Source organism: Schistocerca piceifrons, chromosome 1, assembly GCF_021461385.2.
Source record: "Schistocerca piceifrons isolate TAMUIC-IGC-003096 chromosome 1, iqSchPice1.1, whole genome shotgun sequence".
Classification (NCBI taxonomy): domain Eukaryota; kingdom Metazoa; phylum Arthropoda; class Insecta; order Orthoptera; family Acrididae; genus Schistocerca; species Schistocerca piceifrons.
This window is the reverse complement of record NC_060138.1, coordinates 764247286-764269068: the sequence shown is the minus strand read 5'-3', so window position 1 is coordinate 764269068 and position 21783 is coordinate 764247286. Positions and strand designations below refer to the sequence as shown.

The window sequence follows — 21783 nt, the reverse complement described above, 5'->3', positions numbered from 1 at the left end:
GGAACGCAACTTTCAAGTACTGACACAAATTTACTATGGAATAAATTGAATTATATTAGCATTTCTTTCTGTGCATACCTCACCCTATAACACCTCTGTTAACTTACTCTTAAAACACTGCGTCCTGTTCTCATTAATAAGCCTCACTGCTTTGTATGAACCTGCCTGCGGGCTGTAAGATGCTACATTGTTTATTACTATTCATTGTGCATAATGATCAAAATGTTCAAACCTGTGTGAAATCTTATGGGACTTAACTGCTAAGGTCATCAGTCTCTAAGTTTACACACTACTTAACCTAAATTATCCTAAGGACAAACACACACACCCATGCCCGAGGGAAGACTCGAACCTCCGCCGGGACCAGCCGCACAGTCCATGACTGAAGCGCCATAGACCGCTCGGCTAATCCCGCGCGGCCATAATGTTCAGATAGCCCATTAGCTATATGTTGTATATTAAATTTTTCAGCCTGAGCAGTGTCTATGAAAATGTTGTCACCTGTACTCCTAACTTGTTGCACACGACTAAGGAAATTAGATTGGAACACCGAACTAAAGACTCCATTTCATTTTTCCTATTAGAATCTTTTATGAAATCTACATTGATATCACCACAAACTACAAACTTTTTCTTGCTCTTTTAGCTCAGTAATGCATCTAGATTTCTCTTAAACGGCTGGGTTTCCTAAAGGGTTATTGCAGACAGTTACAATAACAACACAAATGTTCTGCAGTAGTAGCTCGGAAATATATGCTTCTAGATCCTATTCTACATATAAACGGCTTATTTCAATAATTCTGACTTAGTTCCCAAATTTTACACATGTTGCAACTCCTCCTTTTGCCGGCCGGAGTGGCCGAGCTGGTCTAGGCGCTACAGTCTGGAACCGCGCGACCGCTACGGTCGCAGGTTCGAATCCTGTCTCTGGCATGGATGTGTGTGATGTCCTTAGGTTAGTTCGGTTTAAGTAGTTCTAAGTTCTAGGGGACTGATGACCTCAGAAGTTACGTCCCATAGTCCTCAGAGTCATTTGAACCATCCTCCTTTTTCCTTGTTAACTTCACACTTAAATGAAGCTAATCTGTAATTCCTAATATTTACCTTTTCCCTCCTTGTGTTTAGGTGGTGTCCAATGAAGCAAAGTACATCTGTTACTTCGGAATTGTGGCTGGGGAATATTCTTTGGACGGACGAGGCACATTTAACTCTACACGGTGGCATGAATGCACAGAACTGTCGTATATGGGGTTCTACACCATTCTATGTTGTGCAGGAACATCCACTGCGCTCGGTTTGTGTGACCATATGACTTATGAAACCATGCGGTTTCACAAGCTCCTTCATTCGCGGTCCGTTTCTTTTTGAGATTACGCCTCGCGGGCCTTTAATGAATAACCTGCACATTACAAATACTTCCTTGTGCAACATGTGATCCCAGCTTTGCCAGAATGCAACTGTGTCGACACCGCTATTTTCATGCAAGATGGGGCCACAACACATGTCGCTTGTCAGGTGAAAGATTTGCTTCGAGAAACGTTCTCTGATGACCGCCGTCTCCAGGCACTTTCAAGATGTGTAACCTTCCAGATCCCCCGACCTAAATCCATGTGACTTCTGGTTATGGGGATATCTGAAAGCTCATGTGTATCAGGAATGTATCTGATCTCTTCCTGAAGGATAGCATAAGATGACATATCGCTATAATTGCACCTGATATATTGTGAGCAACTGTTGATCATGCTGTGTTACGGATGCAATAAGTTGCTGAGTAGGAGGCGGCTGCTGTGGCAGAGCGGTTCCAGGCGCTTCAGTCCGGAACCGCGCTGCTGCTACGGTCGCAGGTTCGAATCCTGCCTCGGGCATGGACGTGTGTGATGTCCTTAGGTTAAGCCAAGTATAAGTAGTTCTAAGTCTAGGGGACTGATGACCTTAGATATTAAGTCCCATACTGCTTACAGCCATACTGCTTTTTGCTGAGTCGGGAGACCATATCGAAAACGTATTGTAACTTGCGACCGCAGCCTAATAAACGTGCCAGAATCACCGTTGTCATGTGTTTGATCGTTCTTCCCCTTTTCCTGCATCCACGCCATATTCTGATTGCTGATTTTCACATGGTGGCAGAAACCTATTATTTCTTTTCAGCAACTCCACGAGCCCACCGATTAATGAACATACCTGCGGTGTTGCAGCGTCCCGCGATGTGTACAACGCGCTCTACAGCACTTGGAACACCTCATTTTAATTATAATCTCCCAGTTCAAAATGGCTCTGAGCACTATGGGACATAACATCTGAGGTGATCAGTCCCCTAGACTTAGAACTAGTTAGAGCTAACTAACCTAAGATCATCACACACATCCATGCCCGAAGCAGGATTCGAATCTGCGACCGTAGCAGCAGCGCGGTTGCGGACTGAAGTGCCTAGAACAGCTCGGCCACAGTGGCCGGCTAACCCCCGGTATTATGGTCCTGTTGTGCTTTAATTTCTGTCAATCCAGTCTGTCTGTAACCCGACTCAAATCTAAAAAATGTGTCCCTTTGACTCCAGTAATCACAGGGACTTTATTTATAAGCAGACGTAGGTAGCAATAGTTACACGGAGGCGAAGAGACATCATCAAAGCAGTCATCGAACCAATCGTAGAAAAGCAGCACATAATTGACGTGTCACTGAATATGTACTATTTGTTCAAAAGTTTTCAGCATCTATTAGTGGACATTAATGATAATTAATAATCTGTCCTTCGGATTTATGACGACTTGAACTCAGCTGGGAAACATTTTCAGTGGGGTGTCAGAATGTCTGTGGAGAAATGAAAGTCCATTCTATGTCAAGAGCCGAAACAAGAGAAGGTAATGATGTTGGACGCTGGGGTCTGGAGCTCGGTCTACGTCCTACCTCATCCCAAAGGTGATCCATTGTGTTGAAGTCGGAACTCTCGACAGAGCAGTCCATTTCAGTGATGCTGTTATCGACAAATAATGCCTCACAGATGCTGCTTTAGGAGAGGGTGTGTTGTCATGTTGATCCAAAGAGCCATCATCTCCGAACTGTTCCTCTGATGTACGTAGTTCACAATACTGTATAATTTTTTCTGAGTACGGAAATATGTGGCCTGTGAGGGCTGTTCGATCATTGTACCCCCAATGCTTTTAAAACCCTACTCACAATCATTGTGCTGGATGGACTACTGGTAACACTTCGGAACTCACGCTGATGGGATGGCTCTGAGCACTATGGGACTTAACTTGTGAGGTCATCAGTCCGCTAGAACTTAGAACGACTTAAACCTAACTAACCTGAGGACATCACACATATCCATGCCCGAGGCAGGATTCGAACCTGCGACCGTTGCGGTCGCGCGGTTCCAGACTGAAGCATCTAGAACCGCTCGGCCACTCCGGCCGGCGAACTCACGCTGATTTCATACAATTTCTTACGACATCCACCCTCGGCATTGCTCGACGGTATCTGAACGTCAGTACATGAGGTCTGCCTGGTCTTGATTTAGCTGCGGCAGTTCCTTCTGCGTTTCCACTTCACAGCGCCATCAGTAACAAACGACTTGGGCAGATTTAGAAAGAAATGTCTTCGCAATTGCGAATATGAAGCACCTTCGGCTGTATGTTGGGATGATGACAATGAAAATTTGAGCCCGAACGGGACTCTGATCCGGATTTCACACGTTGCGTGAGCAGTCACTTTAACCGCTTCTGCTAACCGTGTACGAATCACGGCCACACACAAACTTCCATATGTCATCGTCCATGTGTCACAACCTGTACCCCTACGTTACGTATTTTCCCGTCCAGGAAGGAAATATTCACTGAGAGTCGAGGGCCTGGCATTGGTGAATAAAAACGAAACAGCAGTGTCTTTGTTATAAAGGATTATGACGCAATGTTCGTTTGGACATTCATGCCTGCGGTTACTGCTTCTCTACTGACAACACGATACTCCCTGCTTCCTTTTATACTGGAACATCCGCCTCTCGTGACATCTAATGGTGAATTCCGCATTATGTGTGTGTGTGTGTCGGGGCACTCTTGATCAGATAGAGTAGCTGCGGCGGAAATGAGGTTCGATGGGGGGGAGACACAGCCTGGAGCTGGGCCTTGGCCGTCCTTGCTGCGGCAGCCATCAGCCACCTGCCACCGCCGTGACTTACCCGCAGGCGCTGCCGCGGCGGCGGCTAACGGCGCCTCTCCTGCCTAACGGGTCACCCGCATCGGCGGCCGGCCCGGCTCACTCGCTACGTCACAGCGACAGGCTCCGGCAGGGCTGCCTCTTCCTTCCTGCCGCTGAGTGCTAACAGCCGGCCGCGTGGTGCGCTACCGACGCAGCGTCTGCCCACACAGCCGCTCACCTGTAGCGTTCCACACCTCTCTGCGCCCACTGCGCTGTGCGTGAGCCCTCAGGCTAGGTATCTATTAACGATTTTTCCGTCTGCTGACCATGCTGTTGTTATCCTGCTTGATAGTGAGTACGTAGCACGTTCTCTTGGATGGAGGTTCATCGACAGAAGTAAGTCATTTGAAGCTTGCCACAGGGAAGTATCTTGGAACATTTGGAACATACTGAACTGACCATCACTTCTGGGAAGTGCGTAGACAGCGCTACGTGGTCGTTTTCGGATTGGACGTGGCAGAAAGTCATGGCACGTTAAATTTCCATCATCAAGGTGAAAAGACAGACTTAAAAATCATCTTCAAATTTCGTTATTTACATATTTTCTCCAAAATATTCGCAAAAGTATTGTACTCGAGATCAGTCACGCACTTAAGTGGAAACAATTTAGTTAGCAGGCCACAGTTTGGAGTCCAGATGGGTTACTCGACTGAGAATGCTATTTATACATTCATTCATCAAATAGCCATGTCTTAAACAATAAGGCCGGGCCGTGTGGCCGTGCGGTTCTAGGCGCTTCAGTCTGGAACCGCGTGACCGCTACGGTCGTAGGTTCGAAGCCTGCCTCGGGCACAGATGTGTGTGATGTCCTTAGGTTAGTTAGGTTTAAGTAGTTCTAAGTTCTAGAGGACTGATGACCACAGATGTTAAGTCCCATAGTGCTCAGAGCAATTTCTTAAACAATAGTACATCGCCAGTTGGTACTTATTGGACCTTTACAAGTCGTTTGATTGTTTACATCGTGATACTCTCTTAGAAAATCTCAAGTTGTATGAAATTGATGGCTTCACACACAGCTGGTTTGAATCACACTTAACAAACAGAATGCTAAAAGTTATGATGAATAGTTCACACAATGTTGGAAAGGTAGAAAATTTTAGTGACTAGGGAAAAAAGAAAGTCGCAAAGGGAATCCCATAGGGTTCAATTTTGGGTCCACTCCTACTTCTTATATATCTTCCACTGAACGTTCAACAAGCAAAATTTGGCAGGCACTACTACTGTTATAGTAAATCCGATTAGAAAAAAAGCAACAGAGGAGTTGGTAGTGATATTTTCAAAGACCTATTGAGTGGTTCTCTGAAAATGGACTTTTCCTAAATACTGGAAAAAAACTCACTACATCCAGTTTTGTGCAACAAATAGTCACACGAACAACTGATGTAGCACACAAACAGGAATCAGCAAATACGATGGAACGCTCGAAATTTGTACGTGTTCATATTGATGAAAACTTGAACTGGAAGAAGCATATTACTGAGGTTTTTTATTATTACTGAGTCTCTTTATTAAGTTCAGCTACTTGTGCTCTTCATAAAAATGCTAATCTTGGAAACAAACGTATTAATCTCCTCACGTATTTTGCATATTTCCACCCATTAACGTCGTACGGCATAATTTTCTGTGGTAACCCAACACTCAGAAAGGAAGTATTGATTCCACAATAGCAAGCAGTAAGAATAATATGTGGTGTTCACCTACGGACGTCATGTAGGTACCTCTTAAAGGAACTAAGTATTTTAACTGTGCCGTCACAATACATACACTCCTGGAAATTGAAATAAGAACACCGTGAATTCATTGTCCCAGGAAGGGGAAACTTTATTGACACATTCCTGGGGTCAGATACATCACATGATCACACTGACAGAACCACAGGCACATAGACACAGGCAACAGAGCATGCACAATGTCGGCACTAGTACAGTGTATATCCACCTTTCGCAGCAATGCAGGCTGCTATTCTCCCATGGAGACGATCGTAGAGATGCTGGATGTAGTCCTGTGGAACGGCTTGCCATGCCATTTCCACCTGGCGCCTCAGTTGGACCAGCGTTCGTGCTGGACGTGCAGACCGCGTGAGACGACACTTCATCCAGTCCCAAACATGCTCAATGGGGGACAGATCCGGAGATCTTGCTTGCCAGGGTAGTTGACTTACACCTTCTAGAGCACGTTGGGTGGCACGGGATACATGCGGACGTGCATTGTCCTGTTGGAACAGCAAGTTCCCTTGCCGGTCTAGGAATGGTAGAACGATGGGTTCGATGACGGTTTGGATGTACCGTGCACTATTCAGTGTCCCCTCGACGATCACCAGTGGTGTACGGCCAGTGTAGGAGATCGCTCCCCACACCATGATGCCGGGTGTTGGCCCTGTGTGCCTCGGTCGTATGCAGTCCTGATTGTGGCGCTCACCTGCACGGCGCCAAACACGCATACGACCATCATTGGCACCAAGGCAGAAGCGACTCTCATCGCTGAAGACGACACGTCTCCATTCGTCCCTCCATTCACGCCTGTCGCGACACCACTGGAGGCGGGCTGCACGATGTTGGGGCGTGAGCGGAAGACGGCCTAACGGTGTGCGGGACCGTAGCCCAGCTTCATGGAGACGGTTGCGAATGGTCCTCGCCGATACCCCAGGAGCAACAGTGTCCCTAATTTGCTGGGAAGTGGCGGTGCGGTCCCCTACGGCACTGCGTACGATCCTACGGTCTTGGCGTGCATCCGTGCGTCGCTGCGGTCCGGTCCCAGGTCGACGGGCACGTGCACCTTCCGCCGACCACTGGCGACAACATCGATGTACTGTGGAGACCTCACGCCCCACGTGTTGAGCAATTCGGCGGTACGTCCACCCGGCCTCCCGCATGCCCACTATACGCCCTCGCTCAAAGTCCGTCAACTGCACATACGGTTCACGTCCACGCTGTCGCGGCATGCTACCAGTGTTAAAGACTGCGATGGAGCTCCGTATGCCACGGCAAACTGGCTGACACTGACGGCGGCGGTGCACAAATGCTGCGCAGCTAGCGCCATTCGACGGCCAACACCGCGGTTCCTGGTGTGTCCGCTGTGCCGTGCGTGTGATCATTGCTTGTACAGCCCTCTCGCAGTGTCCGGAGCAAGTATGGTGGGTCTGACACACCGGTGTCAATGTGTTCTTTTTTCCATTTCCAGGAGTGTATATTCGCTAATTCGCTAAAGGAAAAATGACCTTTATCACCCATTGTTAAAGTTGTCAGTTGCTCAGAGAGGTCTCCAATATGCAGCAACAAAGATTTTTTATCGTTTGCCCAGTAACATAAAATGTCTGACAGGTAGCAACGCAAGTTTTAAATCTAATTTAAAATCATTTCTGCTGCACAATTCTTTGTATTCCCCTGATAAAATTTTTATTTAAAATGTGGTAGCTGAAAGAAAATGATCTATGGAATACGTAACTAATCAACTAACTAACGCCCATAGCCTTAAATGCCTATCTTCGCAAGAAGATGAGCCATGTAGATGCACTATCTTCAGTTTCACAGATAAGCCACTGAGTGACGCTGCGGTATCAGTGCTGGAAAAGTGACTAAATTTTCCTACCACTCTAAAGACTCTGCCCATAAAAGATTTTATCATCGCCGTTGAGCGAGGTGTCTTGAAACTTCCCAGTGAGAATAAGGCGAGAGACTTGCAAGGTCATAAGTAGGATGCCCGCACCCAAACAGTGTGTCACCACTCATGAAAGAAAAGCGCCCCGACCTTTAAGAGAAAATACAAATAGTTATTTTACCTGTTGACAATGGAAGTACTGTTGTTCTCCAGTCTGTAACATCTCATTTTGACAATATGATGGATTTACTGCAAGAGTCAGCGTATCTTCATCTCCAGAAGGGACTAACTCCTCCCTTCTCAAGCACAGTCAGTTTCTTGACCATCTGAAAAAGAGCCTACGAGTACGAACGCCAGTTCCACCAAGATTTTATGGCCTGCCAAAGATACACAAAGAACGGATTCCAGTTCTCCAAATTGTTAGCACTATAGGAATCCCAACATATTACCTAACATAAACATCTGCTTCTCATGTGAGCCCTTTGATCGGGAAATCTGAACACCACACAGGAAATTCAAAAGATTTTATACGGTGCTTGAAGAATCTGCGTCTCAAACCAGCCGACGTATTAATGAGTTTCAATGTTGTCTTTTTGTTCACACTAGTGCCACTGACCGATTCACTACTACACATAGGAGATAATCTCCAGGAGGACATCTTACTTTTTTTTCAAACATGTGCTTACTTCAAGTTACTTTTTATTTAACGAATAATATTTTGAGGGATCAGACGGTGTTGCTATGGGTAGCTCTTGTCTCCCTTAGTAGCTACCCTTCTTTTGGAATAATCTGAGAATAAAGCACTTTAGTTGGCACTTTTGAAATCTAAATGTTTTTGGAGATATGTAGGCGATACCTTTCTAGTATGGTCATATGGCACATCAACGTTTCCTTCATTCTTAGAAAATTTTCGCTTCATACACCCGAGCATATATTTCACCATAGAACTGTCACGGTTTGTAAATCGTGGAGACATTTATATTTTTGTAAGACTTTGCTACATTTGTTTCAAACAACAATTGAAGTTGTAGATGGTAATAACTGCTGTTCTCATCATAATGAAATATGCGCTTCTTAACAACTGAATCAGAGACTTGCTTAGTAGTGTGTGCATTCCTTTACACGACGATGACAGTGGTGACATGCCTTGCCAGGGACTACTCGAGACACCGAATAATTAGGGGAGCAATCCAGATCCATGACAGCTCATCTGCAGCCCACAACTCAGGGACATTTGTCGGAGACGAGTCCAAGACACTCTCACCTCGTCCCATGGAGTCGCACATGTAATCAAAAGGACTGAGGTCAGGTGACTTGTGGCACAATTCGAGCATTCTTACATCTGTGGAGCGTTCCTCAAATCATTATGACAGAGTTTGAGAGTGATGGTGGCGCATTATCTTGCCGAAAGTGCGGCTCGCCTGCGGTATGCTATAAGCGAACAAATGGATGTACACGATCGTCCGTAGGTGAGAGACGTGGACAGATGCACTGGCGGCCTCATTCCACTTCCTGTATAAGGTGCATTCAAGTTCTAAGGCCTTCGATTTTTTTTCTCCGGACTGGAAAGAGATAGAAACATGCGCATTGTTTTAAAATGAGGCCGCGTTCATTGTCAATTCGTCCCAGAGATGGCAGCACAGTACGGCAGATGGAATTTTACCGCCAGCGGCGAGAATGAGAACTGTTTTAAATACTTAAAATGGCGACGTTTTCCTTACTTGAACAGCATGCAATCATTCGTTTTCTGAATTTGCGTGGTGTGAAACCAATTGAAATTCATCGACAGTTGAAGGAGACATGTGGTGATGGAGTTATGGATGTGTCGATAGTGCGTTCATGGGTGCGACAGTTTAATGAAGACAGAACATCGTGTGACAACAAACCGAAACAACCTCGGGCTCGCACAAGCTGGTCTGACGACATGATTGAGATAGTGGAGAGAATTGTTTTGGGGGATCGCCGAATGACTGTTGAACAGATCCCCTCCAGAGTTGGCATTTCTGTGGGTTCTGTGCACACAATCCTGCATGACGACCTGAAAATGCGAAAAGTGTCATCCAGGTGGGTGCTATGAATGTTGACGGATGACCACACGGCTGCCTGTGTGGCATGTTGCCAAGCAATGTTGACGCGCAACGACAGCATGAATGGGACTTTCTTTTCGTCGGTTGTGACAATGGATGAGACGTGGATGCCATTTTTCAATCCAGAAACAAAGCGCCAGCCAGCTCAATGGAAGTACACAGATTCACCGCTACCAAAAAAATTTCAGGTAACCGCCAGTGCTGAAAAAATGATGGTGTCCATGTTCTGGGACAGTGAGGGCGTAATCCTTACCCATTGCGTTCCAAAGGGCACTACGGTAACAGGTGCATCCTACGAAAATGTTTTGAAGAACAAATTCCCTCCTGCACTGCAACAAAAACGTCCGGGAAGGGCTGCGCGTGTGCTGTTTCACCGGGACAACGCACCCGCACATCGAGCTAACGTTACGCAACAGTTTCTTCGTGATAACAACTTTGAAGTGATTCCTCATGCTCCCTACTCACCTGACCTGGCTCCTAGTGACTTTTGGCTTTTTCCAACAATGAAAGACACTCTCCGTGGCCACACATTCACGTACGTGTACGTGCTGTTATTGCCTCAGCGATTTTCCAGTGGTCAAAACAGACTCCTAAAGAAGCCTTCGCCGCTGCCATGGAATCATGGCGTCAGCGTTGTGAAAAATATGTACGTCTGCAGGGCGATTACGTCGAGAAGTAACGCCAGTTTCATCGATTTTGGGTGAGTAGTTAATTAGAAAAAAAATCGGAGGCCTTAGAACTTGAATGCACCTCGTAAGTATCCTCCACACGAAATCACCTCCACCACATGCTTCAAAGGTCTTAGACGTCCTCATACCCTACCTTCGGCGAGTATTGTGGGTTCTGCTACTCATCTGTGGAGGAAACCTTTCTCCGCCCTTCAAATGTCATATGTCGGAGTTCTTGCGCCCATGTTAATGTCTGTAACTCCTGACGCTTCGCAAGAAGTAGTACACGTCCAAAGCGGTGGTTTTTGTACTTCAGAAACAGTCTTCGACATAGCGTGGCAGTGATATGCTGCGCTGTTGCTCTTCTATCCCTGCTACAATCCGCGAGAGTCGACAGCGACCCTTGAAATCCGTAAGTTGTTGCCCATTGCAGGTGATATTGACAGTCAAATTGAGGCACTCGCGGTGCGTGCTTAATACTGTCGAACATAAAAGGCTCCCTGGCTGAATGGCCTCGAAGTATCTCAAGCATCCACCATCCATAATCCGGCTGCGAGCACTGAAGTTTCACGTCTTGCCCGTCCTTCGATCAGCTGTTACTCCGTCGTGTTCTGACGATGTCCCAGTCACGTCACACGCCCATCTGTTCAATGCGCTCCAGGAAATCAGAAGTGATCTGAAAAAAAATTGAGACTGGAGAAAACAAAATTCTGAACAGAGAAACGTTTCGAAAGAAAGTTTTAGAATTTCATCTCCAGAGAAAACCGAAAAAGAAAACTGGAGCTCGTCAGAATTTCGAAAACAGTACTCAGATCGAATAAAAAATTATTAGGGTACCAGAATTTAAATGGTTACATGTGAGGCCTAAGTCGAAAAAAAAGTTAACTTTTGTTTCTCTTTACATGTCTGCAGTCCCGCTACACACTTACATCCCCACGCTATAGTACCATAGCAAGCCACTAGAGGACCGACACAAAACGGCGCAACTCACTGATAAAGCGTGTCACAGATACAGCGAGGCTCGTTGACTTTTGGCGGTCTAGTACTAAAACTGATAACAAAGGAGCAAGCATTGGATGCTGGCAGCTAAACAAGACTGCGGTCGTAGGCGACTTCCTTATTTCGTATGAACAGAACCGATGGTTGTTTTTAATCCAGCTGAGAGAGTAGCAGAGTGCTGCAGAAAGCAGAATGTTGCGATACACTTTGGTGCTGGTGGGATCCCGTACTAGATGATCAACATGTCTGCTCGACGACACTGCCACTAAGGGCTCAAGTTGTGACGGAAACGATGATCGGAACGTAGAACAACGGAAACTTGATGTGTGATTTGATGAAACAGCCTTTCTTTTCTGTCAGCTCAACGTCGTGTAAGAATACGTTATTTCATTTTAGTTGTTATTATTTAAACGAATTGCCAGTAACCAAACAATGACACCGACAACACAGTTCTTGTAACTGTAACAACGGACCCACTCTCACTGAAAAACTTCCAGGAGTTTATGACAAATCTACATTCCTTGACCAGCTACCTGCAGTAAACCTTAGACAGTAGAAAACAGTTAATTCTCCTCAGTCTGTTTTTGTTCTACAGTATTAATTTTTTGTGTTAACCGGTTTTCGGCTGACTATAGTCAGTAAATGTCTGAAGATGACCTTGGAAGCCGAAAACCTGTTAACACAGTAAATTAATACTGTAGAACAAAAGCAAACTAGCGCTTTTCATTTATTATAATGTTCTACCAAAATCCGATGGAAGATATAGTTAACAATTCTCCTCTGATTTCAAAGTAGGTTGATTGAGATAGGAAATAAGAGATGAAGACATGCTTGGGCTGTTAGAAACTCATTTCAGCGGTGAATATTCCAACGTGTATGCGTAGGATAATAGAATACTCGAGTGAATTTTTTTATAGATACGATGCAAGCTGAAGACCTGTTAGTTCTAATCGACTTCGACGGGCAAAAATTGAAAATTAACTATTCACAAAAATTGGACAACTTATTTCAGGCATGTCCATGAAAAATAGTGGGGCTCGTTACTGATAAGAGGATACAAAGTTTAAGAATATTATACTGGATGTATACTGGGATGAAATACACAGGGAAAGAGATGCTATCTGTGGATTTCTGTACAGAGTTTTGGGGAAATAAGTGCACAAATTTTTATTGGTGACTGAGGTCAGTGTACTGAACAATACTACATCAGTATGTACTTCATTTGCAGATTAATAATTACAGCTGTTAGGAGTAACATGTCTTCAGGTTTGTCAGTACCTTCAAGTACATGTGGCAAGAGCAAGCCATTAATGCTATTTTCCCCTGGTCAGCAGGTCAGGTGTCGAAGCGTGGGCACAAAGCGGTTGGTCTATACTGGCAGGTTCAAATGGCTCTGAGCACTATGGGACTTAACAGCTGAGGTCATCAGTCCCCTAGAACTTAGAACTACTTAAACCTAACTAACCTAAGGATACCACACACATCCATGCCCGAGGCAGGTTTCGAACCTGCGACCGTAGCGGTCGCGCGGTTCCAGACTGAAGCGTCTAGGACCGCTCGGCCACACCGGCCGGCCTACTGACAGGTATAGTCCACTTATGAGGAGTACAAGACAAGCGGCATCACCCGATTTCCCAGAAACTTCGCTCAGTTTTTTAAGTTTCTGAAAAAACGACGGTAAAAATTTTCGAGGTATTTCCGAGGCGCTTTATGTAGCTTTCACCGTGCAGTATTTCCAGACGAAATGGTAGATGAATGGTTTTGCGCCCCGTGTTCGAAACCCGACTAATGTTATTATTTACTTTATTTTCATTGTTTTCATTTATCTACACAAGTCCGTAGAAGGTTACTTCACAAATTTTTCTTATTAAATTAGGGGACACAAGAGCGTTACATTAGCTGTAAAATTACAATTGGCGTTCACAATAAATGTCAAAAATTTGTTGTATAATATATGTGTGTATGCTACGTTGAGGGGTTATAATCTTTTTAAATTCTCTTAGTCTGATATTTCATTCTCTTATCAATTCTTACATTAATTCTTATATTTTTTTTATATGTTTATTCTTCAGGACGATTTGGTGCATTCCTCCGGATGATACCGGTCGTAGAAACATTCGAAACACGGATATCCCGAACACCACGAGCATCGCGCAAATGCAGGTTTGCCACAGTGACATTTCTTCGTACGAATGTTACTCGAGAAAGAAACGTCGTTAACACTGATGAATGTTTCGCGCGTTAGCAATAATTTCGCGGAAAACCGTTGATAACGGATCACTTTTAAGAGAACTAGAGCTTGTAACTGATTATAAATAAAGATACACTAGAAGAATTTCATCGAAAACAATTTCAAATACTTTTTTTTCTTTTTAAATTCATTCATCTGACATGCAAGCAGTAGACGAATAACGACAACAATATAGCAATATACACTCGAAAAAATTCGTGTAGCAGTCTTCTACAGACATTGGTATATAAATGAAAAACAAAAATTAAAGTAATAATCGAGTTTAGAACAAGGGGTGTAAAATTAACACCCCACGACGCTAACCAATGAGCGACCTCTTCGTCTGAAGACAGCGCATCTTACGAGGCACACAGCGTACCTGGAAAGTATCTCAAAAATTTTGACTATCTTTTTTTTCAGAAACTGGTAAGCTGAGACACGTGTTCGCTTATTTTGAAGCCTCTTCCACTGAGTGAAGTTTCTGGAAAGTCAGATTATGGAATTTGCCGTGTTCTCTTCGTTAGTGGTGCAGTTACGACCGTAGAGAAAGCACGAAGTAGTAAATTATGTGACATGTTTGAGGGAAGACTGTTAGAAGCAGAGAAAAAAGAACCAACACATTCAAGTGGGTACTTATTAAGGGTACCAATGATCACAGTATCTGCACTTATAACCGCAACACCCTGTATATTGCATAATAAACTTTTGTCTAAATTTAAAAGTTCCTTGTACTTATTTCGTCGCTTTTTATGTCACATTCCTTATTAGTAAGTTTGTAATGATGGCGGAGCACGTATTGGAAAAGGTGTAGCAGATAACACTTCTCCGAAGGTACGTATGACTTGCAGTGGTGCTCGCTGACCGGAGCTGTGGTGTTTGCGCGCAGGGCTGCTGGACTCGATAACGAGCACGGAGGAGGCGAGGGACTGCCCGGGCATGTGCGTGCACAAGTGGGCGACGCTGATCTGCTACGAGGTGCTGGAGGACGTGGCCTGCCCGTCGGCCACGATGCGCTGCTGCCTGGAGGAGCCGGGCAACGCCACCGCCGCCCAGCCGGCCGCCGACAGGCCCTCGCCGCCCCCGCCACCGCCCCCGAAGCACCAGCCGCACACCAAGCCGCCGCCCTCCACCACGCGACGCCCACAGGTGCGACTGCCTCCAGCTTACATTCCACTTCCACGTGCTTTACTTGATTCATATTTGCTACCAGCGGAACACCGTCTCCTACAAGTACGAAACAAAATACGTGCGTGGACATTTGTGACAAGTTAATCAGGACCCAATCTAATATGTTCACACTTTGAGTCTGTCTGTGGATCGTTTTCGAATAGCACTATTGATGGAGGATCCGGCCACGAGTGCCGTGAACATGTGTTCGAGTTCCGGATAGGTGCCCAGCTTTAACTTGCTACAAGTGTACACCTCAGCGTATACTTGGCAAATGCGTCCCATCTTATAGTACTCTGAATGTCTTAATGGTTGAGGAGACCTCATCAGAAGCTTACTTCACTGTGCGCTCCGTTGATGCTCTCGATGTATGTAAATGACCCACAGTCAACGGTTTTAGCTCCTCGAAGCTTTCCGAGACGTGGCAGTGTTACACAGGGTGTTTTAAAGAGCAGTCATAAAATTTTAATTATCACCACGAAAATATCGCCGGCCGCTGTGCCCGAGCGTTTCTAGGCGCTTCAGTCCGGAATCGCGCTGCTGCTACGGTCGCAGGTTCGAATCCTGCTTCAGCCGTGGATGTGGGTGATGTCCTTAGGTTAGTTAGGTCTAAGTAGTTCTTAGGGGACTGCTGACCTCAGATGTTAAGTCCCATAGAGCTTAAAGCCATTTGAACCATTTTGAACCACGAAACTATCAAATGCGACAATGAAATCTGGTACACGGGGTGGCCCAGGAGGAATTGTCAACAGTCAGGGATATGACAGGAACATCAATCGAAGCAAAAATATCTAGTAAACATGGACTATATGTTGCATATATTATTGTATTGTATTGAACTGGGGACCTAAATATGACAGAGAGGGTTCGTCCCCGCCGGAGCCGTCAGTGGTTCGCAACCCTACAACAGGCTAGAGCAGTACATGCACCCCACCATCGCCCCACGCCGAACCTAGGGTCACCCCTAACCGGAACGTCTCACACCAGACAAGAGTTAGCCCAAATGTTTGCGATATAGAGTAATTATGGTGTACGCGTACGCGGAGAAAGTGTTTGCGCAGCAATCGCCGACATAGTGTAACTGAGGCGGAATAAGGAGAACCAGCCCGCATCCGCTGAAGCAGATGGAAAACCGCCTTAAAAACCATCCACAAGCTGGCCGGCACACCGGACCTCGACATTAAGCAGCCGGGCGGATTCGTGCTGGGGACCGGCACGCCTTCCCGCCCGGAAAGCAATGCTTTAGACCGCACGGCTAACCGGGCGGGCTGCATACATTAACTGCTATGACCGCTTCTTCATTTTCGATACCATGAAACAGGTCTCTTCTACTGCTAGCTCTTTGCTTTCCACATTTTGATAGGTGCTAGTACGGACCAAAACAAGAAAAAGTCCGGTAAATATGGGCTCTAAAGTGCATATCTTAAGAACTATGAGCACCTGTTGGTCTTCGATACTGTGAAACACATCTCTTCTACTGAACAATTGTCCATAGCCCTAAAGGTATGCATTTTAGAGACCACGTTTACTAGGCAATTTTCTCTTGTTTTGGTCCATACAACCTCCTCTCAAAATATGGAAAGCAAAGAGTTCGCAGTAGAGCTGATTTGCTTCACGGTATCGAGGATGAAGAAATGCTTATAGCTCTTAAGGTATGCATTTTACAGCCCATGTTAACTAGAAATTTGTGCTTCGAATGATCGTTAGTGTCATATACCCGAATATTGGTCATTCCTCTGGGGCACCCTGTATATTCACCCTTCAAGGCGACATATTTATTAATAATGTATGACTTGGCGGACACTTTAGCTGTACAGGTCTCCATTTTGGCCTTTAGGAAAACGATCCACCTCGAACACCACGTACTCGTCATTCTAGAAACGCCTGCCAATCAATGATTTATTCATCCGAGGAAAGAGGAAGAAGTCAGTGAAGGCCATGTGAGGAGAATATGGGGGAGTGGGGCAAAATTTCTTCTCACGTAGAACCAGCGTGTGTGACTGTGTTGGGGGTGCAGAATGAGCTGGGGACTTGTCGTGGAACAAAAGCACTCCCTCGGTCAGCTTCCAGCGACACTTCATCTTGACAGCCCCCTATAACCTCGGCAAGAATAATTGGTATAGTATGCTGCTGTGATGGTTTGTCCCTAACGAGCTTAATTTGTTTGCACAAAACCACGTCAGTTTCAAAAAACACTCAGCAGCCCCTTGCCTGATGATGATTAGGTCTTTGCCGTTTTCGGCCGTGATTAATCCACAAGTTTCCACTGCTTGCTTTGCTCCTTTGTATCAGTCATAGCAAGGCACGCAGCATACGCTCGTGGTGGTTATGCGGCTAAAGAAGTGTCCTGACACGGCTGCAGCTTTTCCGCTGCTGCCTCGGCTCGGCGGACCTTTCTAAAGGGTGTTTGCAGCCACGTAAACCAGCGAACGGCGACTGTTGTCGTGTTTCAAATGTCGTACAAGACGTTGAAAACTGATTCAAAACTGATTTTTCACTTTTTACACTGTCAAGTCGACTGCGATACTTTGTCCTTCGAGCACGAGGGCCTCCACTATTCTTGTGATTCTTCGCTCTTCTTTAGATTTGTTTGACCGTACTGAGTCTGAGACACCTACCTACTGTGTCTTATGGTGATGCATTGTCGCTGTACACTTTCATCATCTCCCCTTCAAACGCACAACTCAAGTGACTGTGCCATACCGCACGTTTTCAACGCGCTGAGCCATTTTATTTTGGGTTCTCTAGTGGCATTCTGCGGTAATGGGCACGGAGATTCAATGTGTACCAGGACGACAATCAGATAGTTAATTACACTACCTTATTTTTTCGAGATAATTAAAACTTTACGATTACCCCTAGCAGTACTGTCGAGACAAGGAAAAAAGGTGCTATTAAACGTATGTCCGGAAAGAAATATTTGTTGAGCTACAGGCCATTCAGTTTTATGATTGCCATCGACAGGAGGTGCTCAATGTGGTCTTCACTCTTTCCTACACACCCACCATCCTCCCTCCTGAAAGAATTCCGAACTGGTGCAAACACACATGGCTGCCCACTCATTTGGTCACATGTTGTGGACACACGCTGCTGGAACGTGTGCATGTTATCGATGGGGATGTAATACACCAATAACTTTTTATGTGTCTATAGGCAGAAGTCTAAAGGCTCAATGCTAGGTGAACGGAGATACAATGCTACTGGACCCACTGACCAATCCATCGCTCATTAAACGTTTACGTACAGTCGCATGAGGCGTAGGAAATGAGAAGTAGTGTCCCTTTTTGCGTAAGCCATACCCGTTTTTTCTGCAAAGGTAAAATTCTCCAATAACGCTGGCGATTAGTCGGGCAGAAATTGATGATAAACATTACCTATCAATTTGTTTAGTAAAGTGTATGGTGTTATTATTCTGTTATCCGCAGTTCCTGCCAATACTTTGATACAAGAGCGAACCAGATGTCTTACTTCCACGACTGCTCGAGCACCTGTATCTACCGACACGTCGTTCCCGTGATTTATTATCTTTCCCTGGGCGAATTTCGCCTCATTTCTAAATAACATGCCAGCACTGAGCTGCAGATCTTCAGCGCTCCTCCATAGCATCCATTGTCAGAACTGTAGTCTGGCGAGGTGACCATCTGAGAGGTCGCACACGCTGTAAGTGACGATGCGCCTGAAACAACTTCTCGCGCAGAACTGAAAGCGCGAGAGTGTGCTTTCAGCCTTCAACAGCCCCGCTCCTTGTCACCTTTGTTTCAGGATCATCTTCCACCGATCGCAACATAGTCCAGTCAAATTGCAGATATACCTTGCAAAAGGTGGGGTAGAAGATTTTATTTTTTTAACTCGTTCATATTGTGGGAAAGGTTACAAAACCAAGTTTTGCCAACAAAATTTCTCTTGGGAAAACTTTCTGCAGTCAAAAAACTTCGAAAATTTCGGACTTTTTTCAGTTTTTTCAAAATATCTCAGTTTCATTTGCTCCTATCGCTTCAACGTCTATTCTCTTTTTTAAAGAGCACAAAATTCTCTACAAATTTGATTCTTAGCATTTTTTTCTACTCCCAGTATCTAAGGCGCTACAGCGCGTCAAAAAATACCAATTTTTCAAATTTTGAGCATAGTGGCCAGATACCTTATTTTTTAACACTATTTTTTCAGTTTCTGTTTGTGTGGTATAAATACATTATACATCATGCTATATGTTGGAATTTACCACCTCACTTTCAGGTATTCAGTTTCTCTGTATGCAACACGAGGATTGCTGGGCACCCAACTATTGTGATACTTACATCACTACCTGAAGTTCACTGTGGGCCAACTCAGCCCTAGTATTTGTAAAACTATAAATATAAAAATACATCATTAAGAGACATACATACACACACACACACACACACACACACACACACACACACACACACACACACAAAATAAATTGTCTCAGGAAACTGAACTATTATTAGTGCAATAGGCAACCTAATTAGGTAGGTAATTATTCTTGTGTAAAAGGCCACACAGTTGACATTAAAAACAAGTAGCTTTATTACAATTAAAATGCATTGTCAGTTACTAAAAAATGTTGACAGTTCTGGGTGTGTAATACTTGTAATATATCACTTTAGCGCACTTGAGACAGGTATGAGCATCACTTCCAACGTTTTGATGGGCCAGGTTCCTCAGTGTCACCAGAAATACCTTGAGTTACGGATTCAGGGTCTGTACATAGAGTTGATCCCAGATTGACCTCTTCTTTAAACAGCGAGTCAGCCTCAGCAAGTTCGTTGATTTCGTCAGCCGTTTCCTCAACATCCTCCATAACATCTTCTTCACTGTCCTCATATAAAAATTTTGGCACGTCTTCACAGTTGACCCCAATACATTTCTCGCAAATTGAAGAACATTTCAAACGCGCTTTTCTACAGGAGCACGCTCCGCCACAGTTCAGCTTGCATGAGCATGAAACAATGTGAAGAAGTGCTTCAGGTGCTGAATCTTAGCTCATTATAACGAATATTGGACCGTGGTCACTGTGATTCCAGCCCCATTTCTCAGGAGGTTTCCAGTTTCCCATCGAACTTTGGACTTGTTGGTAAGTCCGCAACGAATGATGTTGTGCAGCATCTTGTGTAGGTGGCAACCGTGCAAGATTCAGTTTACTTTTTGTGGCAGACTTGGCGAAAAGCTGGTACCGCAAATGGTCTAGTGTGTGGGAACTGCTGACACCTCCACTATACAATGCGATAGTAACCTGTTCTCCTGCTGTTATTATTTCTTCACGGGTAGCATGTGGTTTATTGAAAGTGCAAAGCGCTGAGGTTAGGTGTTCATTTTTCGCAACAATATTGAAGCACTTAATTTTTCCTTGACCAAAAAAAGCGGATGTTGCATCACATCCGCTAAAGGCGTGAGTGAACAGAATATATTCACTGTCAAACTTGTAAGATGCAGTGGAAAACCACTTGTCTTCTGCATTTCCTCTTCCTGGCTTTAAGAAAAATAAGTTTTCAATGCCTTGCCCCAAACCGGTCATGAGCAAAAGCAGGGGCCGCAGCTCGTGGTCGTGCGGTAGCGTTCTCGCTTCCCACGCCCGGGTTCCCGGGTTCGATTCCCGGCGGGGTCAGGGATTTTCTCTGCCTCGTGATGACTGGGTGTTGTGTGATGTCCTTAGGTTAGTTAGGTTTAAGTAGTTCTGAGTTCGAGGGGACTGATGACCATAGATGTTAAGTCCCATAGTGCTCGGAGCCATTTGATTTAGCAAAAGCAGGTCAACATCTTCTCCTACAATGACAACACTTCCAAAATCTTTGGTTCTTGAAATGGCAGATTTTACAATCATAACGTCAGCATCTTCTTGTGCCTGCTTTAAAGGTGTTTCAACTATCACCACATCGTCACCATATTTCCGGAAAAGGCGAACCTTGACAGTTCGAATATCAGGACGAGGTGACGTGGGTATTTGCTCTAACAGATCGCCCATAGAAAACTGACATTCTTCCGTATTGGTTTCCAGGTAGGCAAATATAGCCTCCATGCCTTCACCTACTTGTGTTGCAGGTCGGTAACCTCGATTCTGTCCAGTAGCTGAAACACGGTGAAACAACTTTCTGTAGCAAAATCTGTGGTATCACCCATCTGCAGCAACCAAATCATTTACATTTTGAATCCGCTCTATCACTTGTTGACCAAATTCATCACCACGTCGTTTAGCCTGTTCTAATACTGTCGATTGCACTTCCAATTTCATTACTTTGTAAACAAAATTTCGTTTGGCATATGGCAATCTTAACTGCTTGGTTAAAAAGTCATCAGAATTCCCTTTTGCAAATAAGAAGCATTTCTCTTTGAAATTCAACTGACCTTTTTGCTGCGACCGACGTAGCACGCCTGTTGGTTGCTAAGGATGTCGAAGGCTAGCTGCTATCGTTCTCTCATTAATGTACTTCTTGTAGCACGCTTCATGCAACATCACTTCACCGAGCGTTTTCAGAAAACGGGTGGGCAGACTCCCTGCGTTTAGCACTACAATCGATAAGTATGCTCAGTCCTTTCATTTTCACAAATGGTTCAAATGGCTCTGAGCACTATGGGACTTAACATCTATGGTCATCAGTCCCCTAGAACTTAGAACCACTTAAACCTAACTAACCTAAGGACATCACACACATCCATGCCCGAGGCAGGATTCGAACCTGCGACCGTAGCGGTTTCAGACTGAAGCTCCTAGAACCGCACGGCCACACCGGCCGGCTTCTTTTTCACATTGCGTCCACCACTCACCACAGGTTTTTCGCAAATGAAACACAAATTCATGTCAGACATACTCATTTTCAGCACC

At 45.0% G+C, this 21783-nt stretch overlaps 1 protein-coding gene across 1 annotated transcript in view; it reads left to right on the top strand.

Moving 5' to 3' along the window:
* LOC124794226 (protein masquerade) overlaps nucleotides 1-21783 on the top strand; it is a 253140-nt gene that overhangs the window by 169063 nt on the left and 62294 nt on the right. The window contains exon 2 of the mRNA XM_047258081.1: nucleotides 14662-14921. Coding sequence (XP_047114037.1) covers nucleotides 14662-14921 — 260 coding nt within the window. The remainder of the gene's footprint in view (nucleotides 1-14661; nucleotides 14922-21783) is intronic.